Source organism: Anomaloglossus baeobatrachus, chromosome 11, assembly GCF_048569485.1.
Source record: "Anomaloglossus baeobatrachus isolate aAnoBae1 chromosome 11, aAnoBae1.hap1, whole genome shotgun sequence".
NCBI classification, from domain to species: domain Eukaryota; kingdom Metazoa; phylum Chordata; class Amphibia; order Anura; family Aromobatidae; genus Anomaloglossus; species Anomaloglossus baeobatrachus.
In genome coordinates, this window is record NC_134363.1 from 11,252,572 (window position 1) to 11,275,877 (window position 23,306).

Consider the following 23,306-nt stretch of genomic DNA (forward strand, 5'->3'; position numbering starts at 1 on the left):
ATTATACACTAGACTTGTGCGTTATATAATAGTTTGTGCAAAACGCGCACCTGTACCCTGCCACCGACTGCCACACACGTGCTGTTTTTAAATGCAAGCACGGACGCAATAAGAACATAACTGGTTTTTAGGAGCGACAATTACTGAGAAGTCTGACACTATCTGGACTGTTTTACACTGTGTACACCAGCCCCAGATATGATGAAGGCTGGTATACGGTCACCACTACCCTGCCTGCCTGCCTGCCTGTATACTGCTACAATAGTCCTGACAAGGACTCTTCTGGTCACTAGCCTGTATTCCGACCTGGCTATACCCTGCCTGTATATAGCAACAATAGTCCTGAGAAGGACTCTGCTACTGTACTCCGACCTGGCTATACCCTGCCTGCCTGTATACAACTAGAATAGTCCTGAGAAGGACTTCTGGTCACACTGTTTGCAGCCCTGCTCCGGAACTAACTATAAAGGGCCGCAAAGCTTTCCCTGAATCAGCGACACTCTCCCTACACTCACTGTCAGAATAGCTGTGAGCAGAGCACAGCGCGCCGGCCTATATAAAGGCTCGGTGACGCTGTGCAGGCCGGCCAATCACTGCAATTCCACAACTAACAGGGCTGTGGCATTGCAGTGGTCTGCCAGCCAATCCCTGCATGAGGGCTGGCTCTCAAAAGAGCGCCAACATGCAGAAATGAAGACCACGAGTAAAGCACGAGTATCGCGAGATTACTCGGTCCCCGCCGAGCAGCCCGAGTACAGTGATACTCGTGCGAGTACCGAGTAGTGACAAGCATGCTCGCTCATCACTACTAATGATTGAAATGAACAAATCCTACAAGAAACGGCCCAAAGTTTGGAGGATTCCTATCCTTAGTAAAGATTAGTAAAAGTTTTATATTCCTCGTAATAGAGTCATTTAACAATAAAACTTTTAAGGCCTCATTCAGATGTCCTTGAAATGGACTTCGAGCACGGACCGTGATGTAAGGATAATGTAAGGAGTGACCGCAGGCTCAGCAGCCCAAAGATGACAGCTCTATAGGATTCAAAACAAAAAATAGAACACAAAGTTGCACTCATCATCCGTACAATGAGTGTTTAGTAGGTACACATTAACAGGCCAGGCACCCGCACACCGAGGACACGGGGGCAGACTGCAGCTGTTTCATGTGTCAGGCACGCGTCTACAGGTCTCAGGGTGTGGTGAGCTCAGGCTCCGCAGCCTTGGGTCGCTCCATACATCACAGGCCAGGCTTGAAGGGCATTTGAAGGAGTGAGGCTCCGGCTAGAGTTGTGTATGACTCGCACGAGTGCAATGCAAGAAAATCTCACATTGCACTCGGCCCCATTTAAGACAATCAATCAGACGAGTTCTTCCTCAGCCCTATTCAGACTTAAGGAAAAAATGGCAGCATGCTGCAATTATCTGCAAGTCTCCTATCACTTGCACCCATACAAGTCCATGGGTGCGAGAGAAACATCGGACAGCACTCTGATGACATCCAAGTACAGTGTGCTATACGCACGGGCTGACAATGGAGGAGATGGGCAGATTACTCCCTCCCTCTCCTCCGCAGCCGTGATCCGATCGCAAGATCAGATCACAATATAATGACACTCAGCTCACGCTCACAGCATTTGTCATTCGCTAATGTGACTCCAGAAGATTGATAAAAAGAAATGTGTATACAGAAGATTATCTATTTTTAAAGTCATCTCTTTATAGTATCTTTTTTCAAATCCCAATCTTACATAAACATATTCGAAATCTAGCAATTTTTACACTCCCCACCGCATGATATACTAAACTCGTACTGTGTCCTATATGCCAGACTTTTCAGGAGCTTCATCAGACAGGATTGCAATGAAAAGTGACACTATATACCAGGCACAATAGGTGACATCACAGCTCGCCTCCTCCTCCTCCTCTACAATGACTGATAACACCTCTATATATGGAAGATAATAGAATCCACCATTCATTATAGATGTCACAGCTCACCTCCTCCTCCTCTTGTACAATGACTGATAACACCTCTATATAGAGTAGATAACGCAATAGGTGGCACGGTGGCTCAGTGGTTAGCACTGCAGTCTTGTGGTGGCTCAGTGGTTAGCACTGCAGTCTTGCAGCGCTGGGGTCTTGGGTTCAAATCCCACCAAGGACACCATCTGCAAGGAGTTTGTATGTTCTCCTCGTGTTTGCGTGGGTTTCCTCCGGGTTCTCCGGTTTCCTCCCACACTCCAAAGACATACAGATAGGGACTCTAGCTTGTGAGCCCCAATGGGGACAGTGTTGCCAATGTATGTAAAGTGCTATGGAATTAATAGCGCTATGTAAATGAATAAAATTATTATTATTTACCATTCAGAATAGGTGACATCACAGCTCACCTCCTCCTCCTGTATAATGACTGATAACACTTTTATATACTGTAGATAACACAGGATCCACCATCCACAATAGGTGATGTCACAGCTCACCTCCTCCCCAGTATAATGATTGATAACACCTCTATATACAGTGGATAACACAGGATCCACCATTCATAATAGATAATGTCACAGCTCACCTCCTCCCACATCTGTACAACGACTGATAACACTGCCATATTCTGTGGATAACACAGGACCCACCATTCACAATAGATTGTTACAGCTCACCTCTTCTGTACAATGACTGATAACATTTCTATATACAGTAGCTATCATAAGATCCACCATTCACAATGTCACAGCTCACCTCCTCCCCCTCCTGACATTTTCATAAATCCAACATTTTCAAAACTTTCTGATACATTTAATATGAATCAAATTTGCTCATCTTGGATGTGCTTTGTCTGGTTGTTGTGACACCACCAATTGCCAATGTCACAGCGCGGCTATAACCTCAGCAGTAGCAGCAAGGAGAGAGCATTAGAAAACACTTGAGCTATCTAGGGTGAGATAAAACACTTACTAGAAAGTATTACGAGTCTGTCTCTCTCTTTGCCTTTTCCATTCTGCTCTTTCTTCATCCCATCTCCATAGACTTTACTAGGCAGCAGCAATATTCTCAAAAACTGTTAAAACCAGCTGTGTGCCATCTCCCAGAAGAATCAGAGAAGATGACGAGTTCGGGGGGCTGCGGGGGGCTGATACATTTCTTATAATCCCATGTACTTTTGAAATGTGTAAAGTCTGATGAAATAACAATGACCATTTAATGACTATTGACATAGAATGAATCATATTTTGGAGAAGTAGATAAAGCACAGATCTGATCTATGGCGGCCGTGTGGGTTATGTAAATGTTGATATTTATAGGAAACACGAGCGACGTATAGAAAAGCTGCAATTTATTCCATCATTACTTGGGTGGTTTATTCTATTTAGAACACAATCTGCTACAATTGTATCCAGTCTGGCCAAGCCTCTGTGAGCACCTGGAGTCCAGACTGATACAATGTATCCCTTCTGGGGGATTGTATCAATCTGTCTGGACACAGGCGAGAACTGAGCTGCTGCTTTATTTCAGCACATTGAATACATTAGACTGGATACAAACTGTAACGAAACCTCAGCGCTGGGAAGTTTATAGTAAATATGGTATATTTTATAGAGGATATCCCTATAGCCAAGATAATTGAGATATTATTTGGGTCCACCTTAAAGGTAGTAGACCCCTTTTTAAACTTCTCAGTCACCACTAATACCCACTCTCCCCAGATCTGTTTTGTTTTTTTTTTTTGCTACAGTGATGACATCACAAGGACAGCAGATATCACCGCTGCAGCCAATCACTACATCAGCAGAGCAGCCCAACTCAATGATTGGCTGCAGCCAAAATAGACCAGAGCAGGAGAGTGTGGGCACTGGACCCTAAGAGGGCGAGTACCATCTGTATTTGTGATATTTTGGGGACCACTTTGCTGAAATAGGAAAGAACCTTGGACAATCAGGAGACAAGCGGAGTCAGAGGTGACTGGCAGCTCCTTATATCTATCTGCTGCTCCATCATAGATGAAAGGACAATGGCACCCAGCAGCTCCGGAGGCCTATAGAGGATAGTGGGAGTAGTTCCATAGAATTTGCTATAAATTTAGGAAAGATGAGGGTCATTGACTTTCTGTTCTGCTTTATTTCAGGCCCAATTGAACATGGAAGAGGAAAAGTTGAGCGTCCCAGTGCAAGAGACCGGGTAAGATTTTTTTTTATAATATATATATATATATATAAAAAAGTATATTATATATATATATATATATATATATATAAAATATTATATATATTCAGACTACTGAAATCAGTGATGTGAACCCGGATGGAGTACTCCGGCATATTAGGTGCTGGGAGGGTTAATTTGTATTACCTGGGCCGGGTTTGTTGTGAACAGCTTAAGAGATGGGTGTGATGGCTGTTCACCATATCTCCACCCCGGGGTGTGGTCCCAGAGGTAAAAGCCAGGCCTCTGGACACACTCGTGGTTCTGCTCTGTATTTTCCTGTAATGGAGGAAGTAGTTCTGTCTTTCTATGAATGGCTTGTGGCTGAGGTTACTAAACCAGGTGAAAGTCGACTCGTGAGGTGTTCCTGCATCTATCTCCTACTGCAGCTGAGAGTGGCTCTACCACAAGTGGTGCAGAATGCGGGCACGAATCCCATGAAACATTATACCTGCTACAGAGGAGCTGGATGTCCTGGGTGAAGGCAGCAATAAGCCAGGGAACACGGTCAGACACCATGGAGGACCTGATCAAGCGCCTGGTGCAGGTCCAGCAGCAGCAGCAAGCCCAGCAGGAGATGAACAGGTTGTTTATACAGCAGCTGCAGCAACAACGGGAGCAACAGCAGCGGCAGATGGACGTCCTAGCAGAGGTAATCCGTGGCAGAGCGACCAGTCCAGCTGATGGCGCTAACGTCCGGAAGGTGGTAAGGCGAGCTATGCAAAAGATGACCCCGGGGGATGATGTTGAGGCCTTCTTGACTGTGTTTGAGACAGTTGCTGAACGAGAAAAGCTCCCGCCGGAGCAGTGGGCGGATGTATTGGCACCATATTTAAGTGGAGAGCCACAAAAGGCTTATTATGATCTTGATTTACAGGACACTAAGGAGTATGACAAATTAAAAGCTGAAATTGTGGCACGCATAGGTGTGACTATAACTGTTAGGACACAACGGGTCCACCAGTGGACATATCATTGCGACAAACCCCCTCGCTCGCAAATGTTTGATTTATTGCATCTGGTACAAAAATGGTTGCAGCCAGAGTCCTCCACCCCAGCGCAGATGGTGGAGCAGGTCAAAATGGACAGGTTCATTCACTCCCTTCTGAAGCCAGTGCAGACTTGGGTTGCTCAGAACCCCTTGAATGCTGACGACCTGGTTGGACTGGTGGAGAGGAACCAGGTGGTAGAGAGTTCCCTGGGGAAGCCACGGGACTTACCATTTCCCTATTGGGAGGTTTCTTCAGGGAGCGACACCCAAAAGAAGGGTACAAGAGCCACGGGGGTGGGGGGTGGGGGGGGAATCCAAGGCCCCAAGTGGCAAGTGGAGGCATGCAAAAAACCCCAGTCAGTAATATCTGTTGGAGGTGCCAGGGACCAGGTCACATTGCCGCCCGTTGCCCCCTGACCCCCGAGCCGATGGACTGCAGCATGGGTCAGCGCTCTTCCTATTATGCATACCCAGCCTGTAGTGTGGATAGTCAACCCAGTGAGGGGCCACAGGCATGTCTTGTAGAAATAAATGGTACCAGAATAGTGGGACTGTTAGACTCCGGGAGTTTGGTGACCCTCGTGAGGGACACACTTCCACACCAGCTGATTCCTGGGAAGAGGGTGGGCGTCCGCTGTATTCATGGGGATGCCAAGGACTACCCTGTGGCCACTGTGACTGTAAAAACAACTTGTGGGTCGGAGTCTCATGAGGTTGGAGTTGTGAAAGATCTGCTGCACCCAGTAATAATAGGGCGAGACTTTGCTTTGTTCTGGGAGTTGTGGAGTAAAGGGGCGGAACCCTGTGTCTCAGATAAAGGACAGTTAGCCCTCAATGCTAACACTTCCTTTCAGTCGGAGACGGATGAATTCCCCCTATGTGTGTTGGTGGGCGATGAGGACAAGGCCGAGTCCCAGGAGGTTAACATTACGGAGTTGGCCGTTTCGGAAGGGAACTTTGGGACTGTTCAAATGAGGGACCTGACACTAAAGGGGGCATTTGAAAATGTGACTGTTATAAACGGGGTTGCTCAAGAGCCGGGGGCTGACACCAGATTCCCCCACTTTGCAGTAAATGGGGATTTGTTATATCGGGTTACCCAGTTGAGAGGTGAGATAATTGAGCAACTATTGGTAACAGGGCCTTATAGACGCCGGGTATTAGACATGGCCCATTCTCATGTCCTGGGTGGTCACCCGGGGGTAGATAAAACCCAGGAGCGGAATCTTCAGAGGTTCTACTGGCCGGGGTGTCATCGGGAGATTCTTAATTATTGTAGATCCTGTCCCACATGCCAGCTAACTGAGCCAGTTTCACATTTTCGAAGTCCCCTTGTGTCATTACCTATAATAGAGGTCCCGTTTGACAGTGTTGCCATGGATCTTGTGGGCCTCCTGGTAAAATCCGCTAGAGGGCACCAGTATATCTTAGTGGTTCTGGACTATGCAACTCGATACCCTGAGGCGGTGCCATTGAGAAATTGTTCCTCTAAGAATATAGCCAGGAAGTTGGTCAATATCTTTTCTCGAACCGGACTGCCAAAAGGAGATCCTGACAGACCAAGGGACCCCCTTTATATCGAAAGTCATGAGGGAACTGTGTAAGGTGTTGCGGATTACGCAACTGAAGACTTCAGTCTATCACCCGCAGACAGACGGCCTTGTGGAGAGATTCAATAAGACCTTAAAGTCCATGCTTAAGAAGGTCGTGGAGAAGGATGGCCGAGATTGGGATTGCCTGCTTCCATACTTGCTCTTTTCTATCAGGGAAGTTCCACAAGCCTCTACCGGGTTCTCTCCCTTTGAACTTTTATATGGTCGACATCCTCGGGGTTTGCTTGACATAGCCAAAGAAACCTGGGAAGCAGAGGTTACCCCCCATAGGAGTGTTATTGAGCATGTGGCCCAGATGCAGGAGAGGATGGCCGAGGTGATACCCATCGTGAAAGAGTCTTCTCCGGGCTCAAGAGGTACAGGCGAGAATATATAAATCGCTCTGCCAGGGTGAGACAGTTCAACCCTGGTGATCGTGTGTTGGTGTTGATCCCTACTGTGGAAAGTAGATTTCTAGCCAAGTGGCAGGGACCCTACGAAATGGTCGAGAAACTGGGAGAGGTGAATTATAAGATCCAACCGGGTAGAAGGAAGCCCTACCAGGTGTACCATATTAATCTTATTAAGCCATGGCGAGACAGGGAAGCGGTGGAAGCTCCGTGTCTAGCTGCCAAGGTGGACGCTGATATCGAGGATGTCACAGTGGCAGAGACGCTGTCAGGGGCCCAAAAGCAGCAGTGTTGGGAGTTGCTTAATCAAAATCGAGATCTCTTTTCAGAATTACCGGAGTGTACACAGGTTGTGAAACATGAAGTTCTGATGGAACCGAACGTGAGAGTACATCTGAAGCCATACCAGATCCCCGAAGCCCGCCGAGAAGTGATCTCAAAAGGAGGTGAAGAGGATGCTGAGCCTCGGCGTGATTGAGGAATCAAGAAGTGGCTGATCTAGTCCTATCGATCTTGTGCCAAAGCCGGATGGAGATGGCGATTTTGTAATGACTACCGCAAGTTAAATGAAGTCTCAAAATTTGACTCTTATCCAATGCCTCGAGTCGATGAGCTCATTGAAAGGCTTAGGCCAGCCAGGTATATTACCACCCTTGACCTGACAAAAGGGTACTGGCAAATACCCCTATCTCAAGCGACCAAGGAGAAGATGGCTTTCTCTACGCCTGACGGATGTTTCCAGTACACAAAGATAGCAAATTCTAAACCAGTAGGTATCAGAGAAAAAAATTCCAACATGTACAGTTAATGCAGATATAGCAACATGTGAAGATAAAACTTAACCTTTAATTGGGTATAGTAAAATTACCAAAAATATAGTGATTCCAAACACCAATAAAAACCAGAAAAGATGTTGAGGCCAATTGGTTCATGTATTCATGGCGTCAACATATTTCAAAGTACTGGGGTACAAATCAAGCGTCACCCCTTACCAACGGCACGGGAAAGAAGACCTCGTATGTTAGTAACTATTAGTGGCACAGCCGCAAGCTAAATTAATTGGTAGATATATAAAGCTTGCCGAACGTGTATATAATCACCATAGGGATAGTGTGCCACTAGACTCAATCAGTACTAATGCCTAAACGCGTAAAAGAGTACGATTATTAACCCAGCTAATTACGCATATGCAACATACTAGCAAGAAATTTTTTTTTTATAAAAAACATGGGTTATCAGCTGACCTAATAGGTATTGGTGTCAGAGGACAAGGCTGAAATGCAGTCTGTCACCCAGCTGATCACACATGTACACTGAACCAAGAGAGAGGGGGACAAATTGAGCAGAAACATGTATCGGAAGTACTAATATCCAAAGGATATTACCTCCCAAATGGATATCATATGCCAGATAACATCAAAAAGCATATATATAGAAAAAACGACACCAAAATTAAGGCCACTTAAAGTGGAACAGTCTCACCCAGTTCTTTCGTCCCAAAGATGAGTCAAGGTTCTCCCGTGTTGTTAGGTCCACATACCGGCACGGAGGGAGTCATGGCTTGGTCACCAGCCCTGTTTGGGATTCAACTGACCCTATAATTATGCACAATGACTCCCGCCCTTACAAAGGCAGTCCACAGCTGGCCCTGTTGTGGCTGACCCTTGGTGAACAAGAACAGGTGACTCCCGACGCGTTTCTCAATGTCTGTTCATCAGGGGAGGCATGAACACCTGTAAATTCAGCGGTGGCTCAACACAGAGCTATAACCTATACGGCCTGGTATCCCTGAGGATGTGTGATGTACTGAGGTTAAAATAGGGGACTTAGTCCCACCCCCCGGAATTGGCAAGCCCCACCCTACTTATGTAGATGGTATCACAGTAATAGGGAAAACCCGGATTACACATAGAGTTAACCCATATAGAGGTGATCAAAGAGAGCGACCAAATAAATAATCGAGTTCAAAATGTCTCTACATATGTACTACTGTAAGAGCTTTATTGTGTGAACATCGTTCTTACCGGATCTCTAAATAGAACGTACATTATCCTTTAATCGGTAAAGCGATAGAATACTTCCTGGTTATCCAGTCACGTGGGTAGTCACGTGAGTGGGAAAGCACATGGGAGGATGACGCAAATCGCGTCATCGGAAACCCGAGGCGCATCATCAGCTGGTGACTGGCTGGTGGAACGCAGGACTTCCTGGTTCCCCAGTCACATGAACAAACCCAGAAAGTACGGTAACCCAGTGGGGGAAGGAGCGGCGTCATACGCGTCTCTAAAATGTCAGATCCGTACTAAACAACATGACGTACAGGGTACTTGTCATGCGGTGGCCATCGGACAATTAAAGCACGTAGTTAGCCCTGTCAGGGGCTATGTAATAGTCACATGACAAAACGGGGGCGTGTGCAAACTCAAAACCCTGGCCAATCAGAATATTATCATTCACAGAAGGAGGTTATTCAGCACAGACACTTCCACATATAAGTATATGCTACGGATATCCCGCTACATTATAAATGGGGACAAAAAAAGGGAATCCGCAATTTGGAACACGAGAATGAAGGTTCATATACAATCCGTATATTCAAACTTGTAAGTTAAGATCGCTCATATGAAATTCATTCATGCAGTAAAATAACACTGGAAAATGTATGCACCAAATGGAAGTGTCTATAACAAAACCTCATTAATTCTGAATCGGTGGGTAAAGTTCAAAGTAATTGCCTGGATGGAACGATAATTCTAATAAAATGTAACTGTCCAGGATTGTATTGAATAAATGGAGGGAGGGGGGAGGGAGGGACATATCAGGAATCACTAAACAATATTGAGGAAAACAGTGATGTAAAATGACTTGCAGAGGCAGTCAAATGATTAATTTATCCCAAAAAAAGTATCAGGAAGGAACATCCTGATAAGGGAATTGAAATGACATTTGCTAGATTGCTGAATAGGGAGCTAAACAGACAAGTGAAAGAGGGCAAAAGGGACAAGGAACTAAATAAAACAGCCATAGTTCAGTTGTTCGTTCAAACCGGAGGGGGTGACCGTGTTGAGACGGAAGATCCATCTTGCCTCTTTTTGTAGGATCAAACGGTCCCAGTCACCCCCTCTAATCGGTTTCTCAATTTTTTCAATGCCGATAAACTTAATGACGTCCTTTTTCCCACCATGGGAGACATTGACATGACGTGCCATGGAGGTATCCCTGTCATGTTCAATGTCCCCCATGTGGTCCCCAATGCGCCTGCGAAACTCCCTCCTTGTCTTCCCGACATACTCGAGTCCGCATGCGCAAGTGGCCTTGTAGACAACGCCCTTTGTGCGACAATTGATGAAATCTCTGATGGTGAATGATTCCTGAGTAACATTTGACAAGAAAGTCTTGCCTGGTGAGACAGACGAGCATGACACACAGTCACCACATCTGTGGCATCCCTTCAAGTTGGATCTGAGCCACGTCTCTTGCTTAGGTGCCACAAAATGGCTGTGGACCAATCTGTCACCAAGAGATCTGCCTCTCCGATATGTGACTTGTGGGTAGGGACCTACTGATGTATTCAGGTCCTTGTCCATTGTCAGGATCGACCAATGCCTTTCAAAAATATTTCTGACAAGATGAGCCCCATTGGAAAAGGTAGTAATAAACCTTGTGATGGAATCACCAGTTTCCCTCCTGGATGGTTTCAATAAATCAGATCGGGTCTTAGATCTTGCCTCTTTAAAAGCCTGACTCAACACCTTTCCAGGATAGCCGCGGTCAAGAAAACGCCTCCTGAGATCATTCGCTTGCGTCATGAATGAGGCCTCATCTGAGCAGTTCCGGCGAATTCTGTAGTATTGTCCCTTAGGGATTCCTCTCCTGAGGGGAGCTGGATGGTTGCTGTCCCATCTCAGGAGGGAATTAGTGGCAGTTGGCTTCCTATAGGTAGACGTGCTAAGGGTGCCATCTCTAGTCTTACTGATGAGGACATCCAAGAACGGCAAAGAGACAGGGTCCGCCTCGTATGTGAAGCGGAGGCCTATCTCATTGCCATTCAGTTGGTTGACAAAGGTCGCCAGATCGTCCCGGGTGCCGCGCCATATGACGAATATGTCATCAATATAGCGCGACCATAGATCGATCTGGTCAGCCAGTCCTCCATCACCACCCTCCTCGGAGAAGACAACAGTCTCCTCCCACCAGCCCAGGAGCAAATTAGCGTACGAGGGAGCACAAGGGCTCCCCATCGCGGTGCCCCTGAGCTGGTGATAGAACCTCCCATTAAAGGTGAAGATGTTATTCCTTAAACAGAACTCCAATGCTTTCAGCACAAATTCATTATGGAGCTGATACTGGCAGCCTCTCGTAGAAAGGTAATGCTTTACTGCCTTAAGTTCCATATGATGCGGGATTGAGGAATAGAGCGCCTCAACATCAATGCTCACTAAAGTATCACTTTCCCTTATAGAGACCCCATCTAGTTTCAAGCGAAGGTCGGTGGTGTCCCTTGTATAGGACGGTAGTGACTCCACGAAAGGTCTCAAAATAGCATCTACATATGACCCAAGATTCTGACAAATCCCGCCAATACCGGAGACGATTGGCCTGCCCTTTAACGGACTGAGTCCCTTATGGATCTTGGGCAGGCCATAGAAGGTTGCCATAATAGGGTGGTCCGGTAGCAGGAATTGATGTTCCTTCTTGTCTATTACCTTATCGGCAAGACCCTGATCCAAAAGATTTTTCAACCCAGACATCAGGGAAGATGTAGGATTGTCCCTCAGGACAGCATATCCCTCTTTGTCTGAGAGAAGATCATGGCACATTGCAAGATACTGTGCTGGGTCAAGGACAACCACGTTGCCCCCCTTGTCAGAGGATTTGATGACAACGTGGCGGTCCTGCTCCAAAGTGCGTATGGCCATGATCTCTTCTTTGGTGCAGTTGTAATGAGTGGAAATGTCGTGTTCACTCATTCTTTTTAGATCTCTAGATACTAAATTGACAAAAATATCTACTGTCGACATGTCCTTTTGCACCGGTGGCATTTTAAAGGACGTCATTAAGTTTATCGGCATTGAAAAAATTGAGAAACCGATTAGAGGGGGTGACTGGGACTGTTTGATCCTACAAAAAGGAGGCAAGATGGATCTTCCGTCTCAACACGGTCACCCCCTCCGGTTTGAACGAACAACTGAACTATGGCTGTTTTATTTAGTTCCTTGTCCCTTTTGCCCTCTTTCACTTGTCTGTTTAGCTCCCTATTCAGCAATCTAGCAAATGTCATTTCAATTCCCTTATCAGGATGTTCCTTCCTGATACTTTTTTTGGGACAAATTAATTATTTGACTGCCTCTGCAAGTCATTTTACATCACTGTTTTCCTCAATATTGTTTAGTGATTCCTGATATGTCCCTCCCTCCCCCCCCCTCCATTTATTCAATACAATCCTGGACAGTTACATTTTATTAGAATTATCGTTCCATCCAGGCAATTACTTTGAACTTTACCCACCGATTCAGAATTAATATGTTTTGTTATAGACACTTCCATTTGGTGCATACATTTTCCAGTGTTATTTTACTGCATGAATGAATTTCATATGAGCGATCTTAACTTACAAGTTTGAATATACGGATTGTATATGAACCTTCATTCTCGTGTTCCAAATTGCGGATTCCCTTTTTTTGTCTCCATTTATAATGTAGCGGGATATCCGTAGCATATACTTATATGTGGAAGTGTCTGTGCTGAATAACCTCCTTCTGTGAATGATAATATTCTGATTGGTCAGGGTTTTGAGTTTGCACACGCCCCCGTTTTGTCATGTGACTATTACATAGCCCCTGACAGGGCTAACTACGTGCTTTAATTGTCCGATGGCCACCGCATGACAAGTACCCTGTACGTCATGTTGTTTAGTACGGATCTGACATTTTAGAGACGCGTATGACGCCGCTCCTTCCCCCACTGGGTTACCGTACTTTCTGGGTTTGTTCATGTGACTGGATAACCAGGAAGTATTCTATCGCTTTACCGATAAAGGATAATGTACGTTCTATTTAGAGATCCGGTAAGAACGATGTTCACACAATAAAGCTCTTACAGTAGTACATATGTAGAGACATTTTGAACTCGATTATTTATTTGGTCGCTCTCTTTGATCACCTCTATATGGGTTAACTCTATGTGTAATCCGGGTTTTCCCTATTACTGTGATACCATCTACATAAGTAGGGTGGGGCTTGCCAATTCCGGGGGGTGGGACTAAGTCCCCTATTTTAACCTCAGTACATCACACATCCTCAGGGATACCAGGCCGTATAGGTTATAGCTCTGTGTTGAGCCACCGCTGAATTTACAGGTGTTCATGCCTCCCCTGATGAACAGACATCGAGAAACGCGTCGGGAGTCACCTGTTCTTGTTCACCAAGGGTCAGCCACAACAGGGCCAGCTGTGGACTGCCTTTGTAAGGGCGGGAGTCATTGTGCATAATTATAGGGTCAGTTGAATCCCAAACAGGACTGGTGACCAAGCCATGACTCCCTCCGTGCCGGTATGTGGACCTAACAACACGGGAGAACCTTGACTCATCTTTGGGACGAAAGAACTGGGTGAGACTGTTCTACTTTAAGTGGCCTTAATTTTGGTGTCGTTTTTTCTATATATATGCTTTTTGATGTTATCTGGCATATGATATCCATTTGGGAGGTAATATCCTTTGGATATTAGTACTTACGATACATGTTTCTGCTCAATTTGTCCCCCTCTCTCTTGGTTCAGTGTACATGTGTGATCAGCTGGGTGACAGACTGCATTTCAGCCTTGTCCTCTGACACCAATACCGATTAGGTCAGCTGATAACCCATGTTTTTTACAAAAAAAAATTTTCTTGCTAGTATGTTGCATATGCGTAATTAGCTGGGTTAATAATCGTACTCTTTTACGCATCTGGGCATTAGTACTGATTGAGTCTAGTGGCACACTATCCCTATGGTGATTATATACACGTTCGGCAAGCTTTATATATCTACCAATTAATTTAGCTTGCGGCTGTGCCACTAATAGTTACTAACATACGAGGTCTTCTTTCCCGTGCCGTTGGTAAGGGGTGACGCTTGATTTGTACCCCTGTACTTTGAAATATGTTGACGCCATGAATACATGAACCAATTGGCCTCAACATCTTTTCTGGTTTTTATTGGTGTTTGGAATCACTATATTTTTGGTAATTTTACTATACCCAATTAAAGGTTAAGTTTTATCTTCACATGTTGCTATATCTGCATGATTCCAGTACACCAGGATGCCGTTTGGGTTACAGGGAGCCCCAGCCACCTTCCAGAGGGCCATGGACGGATCCTAGCTTCTCATCAGAAGTACGCCGCAGCTTATCTGGATGATATTGTGATCTTCACCCCGGATTGGGGGGAGTCATCTACAGAGGGTCCAGGCAGTGCTGGATGCATTGAGGAAGGTGGGGTTTACCATAAACCCGAATAAGTGTGCCATAGGGAAGGAGGAGGCCAGGTACCTGTGCTATGTTGTCTGTAGGGGCCTAATCAAGCCACAAGTGACTAAAGTGGAGGTGATTCAGAATTGGTCACAACCACTCTCTAAAAAGCAGGCTAGGGCATTTCTGGGAATAGTCGGATACTACCACCGGTTTGTACCGCAGTTTGCTGTGAGGGCCGCTCCGCTGACTGATGTCCTTAGGGCTGTGAAGCCTTCGGTGGCCAAGTGGACCTCTGAGGCAGAGGTGGCGTTCCAGGACTTGAAGTCTGCTCTGTGTAGGCAGCCAGTCCTGATGGCACCTGACTTTACAAAGGAGTTTGTGCTTCAGACTGATGCTTCGGAGGTCGGGTTGGGAGCTGTGCTGTCGCGGGAAATAAATGGCGAGGAACATCCAGTGCTTTACCTGAGTAGGAAACTCTCCTCTTGTGAGAAAAACTATGCCATCGTGGAAAAGGAATGCCTGGCCATTAGATGGGCAGTGGACTCTCTAAAATACTACCTGCTAGGCCGTAAATTCAGGTTAGTGTCTGATCATGCGCCATTGACATGGTTGAGAAGTAGCCAGGGCAAGAATGCCAGGGGGACCAGGTGGTTTCTAGCCCTCCAAGACTTTGCCTTCCATGTAGAGCACAGGCCTGGGAAGTTACATGGGAATGCAGATGCCCTGTCGCGGCTCCCCTGTTTAGTGGTTGCTGGTGCCCATGCCCCCGGCTTTGGGCAGAGGGGGGAATATGTGATGTGATCACTGGTGATGTGCACGAGGGGAGATATGTGTCGCTGAGACTACTGAAATCAGTGATGTGAACTCAGGTAGAGTACTCCAGCACATTAGGTGCTGAGAGGGTTAATATGTATTATCTGGGCCGGGTTTGTTGCGAACGCTAAAGAGATGGATGGGACGGCTGTTCACCATATCTCCACCCCGGGGTGTGGTCCCAGAGGTAAAAGCCAGGCCTCTGGACACACTTGTGGTTCTATTCTGTATTTTCCTTTGCTGGTGGAAGTCGTTCTGTCAATAGCTTGTGGCTGAGGTGAATAAACCAGACGAAAGTCGACTCGTGAGGTGTTCCTGCATCTACCGTATTTTTTGGACTATATAAGACGCACCCTGGTTTTAGAGCAGGAAAATAAAATTTTAAGCAAAAAATGGGAGTCAGGACACATTGTTATGGGGCGAGGATCTGCTGCTGACACTGTTATGGGGGTAATGTCTCCAAATTCTCTAATAAGGTACCCCAGCCTGGTAATGATCCTCCTGCCTTGTATATACAGTATATGTTACTCATCCTGCTATATACCCCATCCTGGCATATGGCCCCATCCTGCTATATACGGTAACCCATCCTGGCGCATGGCCCCATCCTGCTATATACGGTAACCCATCCTGGCGTATGGCCCCATCCTGCTATATACCCCCATCCTGCTATGTACCCCCATCCTGCTCATATACCACCATCATGCTCAAATACCCACATTCTGCACATATACCCACATTCTGCTCATATACCCCCATCCTGCTCATATACCCCCATCCTGCTCATATACCCCCATCCTGTGCATAATATACCCCCCCTGCTCATAATATACCCCCATCCTGCTCATAATATACCTCCATCCTGCTCATAATATACCCCCATCCTGCTCATAATACCCCCCCATCCTGCTCATAATACCCCCCCATCCTGCTCATAATACCCCCCCATCCTGCTCATATACCCCCATCCTGCTCATATACCCCCATCCTGTGCATAATATACCCCCCCTGCTCATAATATACCCCCACCCTGATCATAATATACCCCCACCCTGCTCATAATATACCCCCATCCTGCTCATATTATACCCCCACCCTGCTCATATTATACCCCCACCCTGCTCATAATATACCCCCATCCTGCTCATATAATACCCCCATCCTGCTCATATTATACCCCCATCCTGGTATACGGCCCGCATCCTGTGGCACATGAAAAAAAATAAACGTTCATACTCACCTTACCTTACCTCACTCCCTGCAGCATCGCTCCTCCTCCCGTCTGTGTCAGCGGCAGCGCCGCTGAGTGGAGCCGTACCCGTTCCCCTGCAGCATTGCGATGTCCTCCTGTGCCAGCGGCGGTTGCGTGTGGACACGTGCGCTCAGCGATGACGTCATAGCTGTGTGCGCCGCTAGTCTCAGCGGCCGCCGCTGGCACAAGAGGACATCGCAATGCTGCAGGGGAACGGGTATGGCTCCACTCAGCGGCTGCTGGCAGCCAGGAGATCGCGGTGCTGCAGGGGAACGGTGACAGGTGAATATACTGATTCACTGCACCCCGCGCTGATGATGATGTTCGGGGGGCAGTGAATACAGCCGCACATGATCACTCCAGGCTGTAGTTGCCAGGGGTGATCATGCGGGCTGGCTGTTTATCCCTCGCCCATCCTCCCGCCCACCTGTCTACTCCTGCTTTAGTGCTGAGAGATGCGCGTGCATATTAAATGAGCGGGTCCACGTGATCACGGCAGGCGCCACCACGGCACCCTCATTCCCGGCCCTATAGTCAGACCATAAGTTGCACCCCTCACTTTCCCCCAACATTTGGGGGAAAAAAAGTGCATCTTATGGTCCGAAAAATACGGTATCTCCTACTGCAGCTGAGAGAGTGGCTCTACCACAAGATAGAGATGGAGATTATATATATATATATATATATATATATATATTTCTCGTACATATCGCTGCTCATGCAACATGCAGGTGCTAGGATATTGCAGCGACTAATATATATATTAGTCGCTGCAATATCCTAGCACCTGTATGTTACATGAGCAGCTCCTCCGGGGCCAGCGAGGACCAGGGCGCTATCCAGCAACTTGTTACATTGTATCAATCCTTAATGATTGTAAAAAAGCCTTAAAAAATTTAAACATTGCAAATTACACAGCTGCTAGATACACATTGTAACAAATTAATAGACGGAGCAGTCTAGAAAATGCCAGAGGACAAGGACTTTGTCCTGTACGTGTCTCCATGGGTCGCACCGTTGCAGAAACAGTTGAATCCGATGGTGAAAAAGGGAATGGTCAGGTTTACGCCATATAAACAATAGAAAAAGCAAGGAAGAGAGAGAAAGTGGGAGAGGGTGAAGGGAGGGAATAAGTGCAAAAAACATATTAAAGGGAACCAAACATCAGGATTTTGGTATATAAGGTAAAGCCACTGGCGCTATCAGGCGGATTATCTACTTACCATTAGTGGGCAGCTCAGATGTTGTACCTGGCTGGATACAAAAATTGAGCGAACCCCACTTTTTTTTTTATTTCATGAAATTCATGAACTAATTAAAAAAAAAGGGCTTCTCTAGCTAAGGGTAACCCAAGCAGCTACTGGCTGCTAACCCCCACTGCTTGGTGTTACCTTCACTAGCAATGTAAAATCCAGGGAAGCCCCCCCTTTTACATTTTTTTGCCCAAAAAAAATAAATAAAAAAAAAAAAAAAGTGGGCTTCGCCATGTTTTTGTATTTTGCTAGCCAGGTACAGCAAGCAGGTACAGGCTGCCCCCAACCCCCAGCTGCCTATTTGTACTTGGCTGGGAACCACAAATATAGGAAAGCCCTTTTTTTTAATTATTTCAGGAATTTGATGAATTAAAAAAAAAAAAAAAGACGTGGGCTTCACTCAATTTTTGTATCCAGTCACGTACAACTAGGCAGCTGAGGACTGGAATCCGTAGCGCATGGTGGCCCAAGCTTTCTGGCCCCCCCCACTACGAATTGCAGTCCGCAGCCGCCCCAGAAAATGGCGCTTTCATAAAAGCACCATCTTCTGGTGCTGTATCCAACTCTTCCAGAGGCCCTGATGGCGTGTGGCACGCTGGGTAATAAGGGGTTAATAACAGCTTTGTTTTACCAGCTGATATAAAGCCCGAGCTTCTTAATGTCAGGCCAAGTTTGATGCGGCCATTAAGAATCTCCAATAAAGGGTTAAAAAAAAATACTTTATTAGAAATATTCAAAATTGTCTCTCCAGGAAAGGAGACAAACTCTAGCGCAGCGCCACCTATTGGAAGTAGCAATCCTAAAAGTCACAAGTGGATTTTTAACAATCCTTTGCATATGACTTAGGAATTATGCCAGATCAGAATTCCAATTTGCAGACACGGTGTTTCGGGGTGCTTGCCCCTCGTCAGTGCAAAGTATGGGGTGTCTGATCTGGCTCATGAGAAGCTATTCAGACACTTTTTAGAGACTCCATGTTTATTTCTCCCTCTCCCCCCTCCTGGTCTTCTGTCTTTTTCAACCTGGCGCTGGCACGGTGTCCTTGGCGCTGCACAGTTTCCCCCTATCAGCTGTTCTCCTTGCTGTTGTGACCGCGCGCTCTCCCGCGGTCACAAGAGCGCAGAGGATGCGAGGGCTTTAGCTTGTATACCAAAATCCTGATGTTTGGTTCCCTTTAAAGAGTATTTTGTAGTTTATGTAGTAGGAAATTTCGCCTCCAAATCTCAAAACTTGGACTGTCGCCTCCGATTCTGTTCCACAAGGCTCCATGTGCACAAAGCCTCTGACAGAGCCAAACCGATGAAAGAGCACAGGGATTTCCCAGGATTTCATCCCTTTCGTCTTCCAAAACTATTACCTTTTTGTGGGTTTGGTTTTTTTATCCTTCCAAGAACAGTAACATTATTATTTTCCTATTGACATCGACGTGAGGGGAAAAAAAATAAATCTAAGTGCGGTGAAAAAAAGAAGAAATCAACTGGAAATTCTTCTTGGAGATTTGTTACATTGACTCAGTATCCGGATCCTCCGTGTCAGTACCAGGACGGCGATGTCAAACTCAGAAAAAAGTGGTTTTGCTTTTTGGTTCCAAGGTGCAAAAATTCTGATGCCCAGAAAAAAATGAAAAAAAAATTTGCCAATTTTTCCTGCAACTTCTATTTTTCCGTCAAAGGATCAATGTGAAAGGTTTTCTTTTTTAATGGTAAGCTAATGAAATTGATACCAATTTTGGGTACATATATTTTATTTGCATTTTTTTTTGGGGGGGGGGGGAGGGAGGGGGAGGAGCCATAGGGGCATTAAAGGGTTTAAAATAAAATAGCTGTGATTGGCACCTGAGCTCACTCCATGGTCCAGCAACCAGCATGTGACTACTGGTCCTGATACTAGTGGGATGGTGAAGCCTCACTTTACTGGTCCTGGTATTGGTGGGATGGTGGAGACTCACTTTACTGGTCCTGATACTGGTGGGATGGTGGAGTCTCACTTTACTGGTCCTGGTACTGGTGGGATGGTGGAGTCTCACTTTACTGGTCCTGGTACTGGTGGGATGGTGGAGTCTCACTTTACTGGTCTTGATACTGATGGGATGGTGAAGCCTCACTTTACTGGTCCTGGTATTGGTGGGATGGTGGAGACTCACTTTACTGGTCCTGATACTGGTGGGATGTTGGAGAATCACTTTACTGGTCCTGATACTGGTGGGATGGTGAAGTCTCACTTTACTGGTCCTGATACTGGTGGGATGGTGGAGAATCACTTTACTGGTCCTGGTATTAGTGGGATGGTGGAGAATCACTTTACTGGTCCTGGTATTAGTGGGATGGTGGAGTCTCACTTTACTGGTCCTGGTACTGGTGGGATGGTGGAATCTTACTTTACTGGTCCTGATACTGGTGGGATGGTGGAGTCTCACTTTACTGGTCCTGGTACTGGTGGGACGGTGGAGTCTCACTTTACTGGTCCTGGTATTGGTGGGATGGTGGAGTCTCACTTTACTGGTCCTGGTATTGGTCAGATGGTGGAGTCTCACTTTACTGGTCCTGGTACTGGTGGGATGGTGAAGCCTCACTTTACTGGTCCTGGTACTGGTGGGATGGTGAAGCCTCACTTTACTGGTCCTGGTATTGGTGGGACGGTGGAGTCTCACTTTACTGGTCCTGGTACTGGTGGGACGGTGGAGTCTCACTTTACTGGTCCTGGTACTGGTGGGATGGTGGAGTCTCACTTTACTGGTCCTGGTACTGGTGGGAAGGTGGAGTCTCACTTTACTGGTCCTGGTACTGGTGGGATGGTGGAGTCTCACTTTACTGGTCCTGGTACTGGTGGGATGGTGGAGTCTCACTTTACTGGTCCTGGTACTGGTGGGATGGTGGAGTCTCACTTTACTGGTCCCGGTATTGGTGGGATGGTGGAGTCTCACTTTACTGGTCCTGATACTGGTGGGATGGTAGAGTCTCACTTTACTGGTCCTGATACTGGTGGGATGGTGAAGTCTCACTTTACTGGTCCTGGTATTGGTGGGATGGTGGAGTCTCACTTTACTGGTCCCGGTATTGGTGGGATGGTGGAGACTCACTTTACTGGTCCTGGTACTGGTGGGATGGTGGAGTCTCACTTTACTGGTCCTGGTACTGGTGGGATGGTGGAGTCTCACTTTACTGGTCCTGATACTGGTGGGACGGTGGAGACTCACTTTACTGGTCCTGATACTGGTGGGATGGTGGAGACTCACTTTACTGGTCCTGGTACTGGTGGGACGGTGGAGTCTCACTTTACTGGTCCTGGTATTAGTGGGATGGTGGAGTCTCACTTTACTGGTCCTCATACTGGTGGGATGGTGGAGTCTCACTTTACTGGTCCTGATACTGGTGGGATGGTGGCGTCTCACTTTACTGGTCCCGGTATTGGTGGGATGGTGGAGTCTCACTTTACTGGTCCCGGTATTGGTGGGATGGTGGAGTCTCACTTTACTGGTCCCGGTATTGGTGGGATGGTGGAGTCTCACTTTACTGGTCCTGGTATTAGTGGGATGGTGGAGTCTCACTTTACTGGTCCCGGTATTGGTGGGATGGTGGAGTCTCACTTTACTGGTCCTGGTACTGGTGGGACGGTGGAGTCTCACTTTACTGGTCCCGGTATTGGTGGGATGGTGGAGTCTCACTTTACTGGTCCCGGTATTGGTGGGATGGTAGAGTCTCACTTTACTGGTCCCGGTATTGGTGGGATGGTGGAGTCTCACGTGACCGATTTTCCTTAAATTTCTATTTAGGCAATCTTATAGAAAATCTTAAAAATGTTCTGTTTTTTTTATGTTGTACGCCATATTTCTTCATACTCAAACCTCGCACCACTCCTGTTCGGCTTTACAACCAGCCGCGTTTCTTTCAAAATGGGTCATACTGGTCAGTCTTACCTGGTTATCGGGTGGGGGGGGTGAGGTCACTTACTTGGCTTTTCCTTTTTGGTCTAGTTGGGAGATCTTGATATCATCTTTACTCTGCACCTCAGCACCCAATGCTCCTCGGGCTTAAGGTGCAGACCCTGCTAGAAAAGTTATTTTGTTTTCTTTACAGTAAGTATGCTGCACTCTACAGCGCTGCACTCTACAGCGCTGCACTCTACAGCGCTGCACTCTACAGCGCTGCACTCTACAGCGCTGCACTCTACAGCGCTGCACTCTACAGCGCTGCACTCTCGATATAAAGCCAAGATCAGAAAATTTGGGAAATTTGTGTGTTTTTGGTGCCAAGTTGCTGATTCCTGTTGGTGAGCCATTTTGCCTTCTTGTTATGAGATCTGCCTCCTACCACCTCCTTCTGATTATATAAGATGAAGAAACAGCTTCTATATTCACATTGTTGTTTTTGTTACAGCTTAGAAAGTATAAAGGAGTAGGAGGAGTGGAGTAAATACTTCTGGACGTGTGCTCCACTTGTGTTCCTCAACAAGAAAGGACTGGAAACAAAAGCAAACATTGTAAATCGGGGATTTTTATTTAGGCTGAGAACCAGTTTGTCTTCCAGTGAAGATCTGAAGGCTAGTTGTGCAAAATTAGTCATATCTGAGAACAATAAGATGGACTCTTGGAGCGTCTGGTCTACTCTCGTCTCACCCGCTACCTCTCCTCTCACTCTCTTCTAGATCCTTTACAGTCTGGCTTCCGCCCTTTACACTCAACAGAAACTGCCCTTGTCAAAGTGACCAATGACCTATTGACAGCAAAACGTAACGGTGACCACTCTCTGCTTATTCTTCTTGACCTTTCTGCCGCCTTCGACACTGTTGACCACCATCTCCTTCTCTCTATGCTCCATTCTATCGGCCTAAAGGACACTGTGCTCTCCTGGTTGTCTTCCTATCTTTCTGGCCGTTCATTCAATGTATCATTTGCTGGCTCCACATCTTCTCCTCTCCCTCTCACTGTTGGGGTCCCTCAAGGTTCAGTCTTTGGCCCTCTTCTTTTCTCCCTCTACACTGCCCCAATTGGAATGACCATCAGCAGATTTGGCTTCCAGTACCATCTTTATGCTGATGACACACCGCTATATACCTCATCCCCTGAGCTCACCCCCGCTGTACTACAGAACACCAGTGACTGCCTGGCTGCAGTGTGCAACATCATGTCTGCTCTCTATCTGAAACTTAACCTTCCCAAAACTGAACTTCTGCTTTTCCCTCCATCTCCCAACCTTCCTAAACCTGACATCTCCCTCTCTGTGTGTGGCACCATGATAACTCCTAGGCCGCAGGCCGCTGTCTGGGGGTCATACCTGACACCAATCTCTCCTTCACCTCCCACATACAATCTCTTGCCCGCTCCTGCCGCTTGCACCTCAAG

General features: G+C 46.6%; 1 protein-coding gene across 1 annotated transcript in view; it reads left to right on the plus strand.

Moving 5' to 3' along the window:
* LOC142256233 (uncharacterized) overlaps window positions 1-23,306 on the plus strand; it is a 58,368-nt gene that overhangs the window by 15,143 nt on the left and 19,919 nt on the right. The window contains exon 2 of the mRNA XM_075327812.1: window positions 4,127-4,179. Coding sequence (XP_075183927.1) covers window positions 4,139-4,179 — 41 coding nt within the window. The 5' untranslated portion in view covers window positions 4,127-4,138. The remainder of the gene's footprint in view (window positions 1-4,126; window positions 4,180-23,306) is intronic.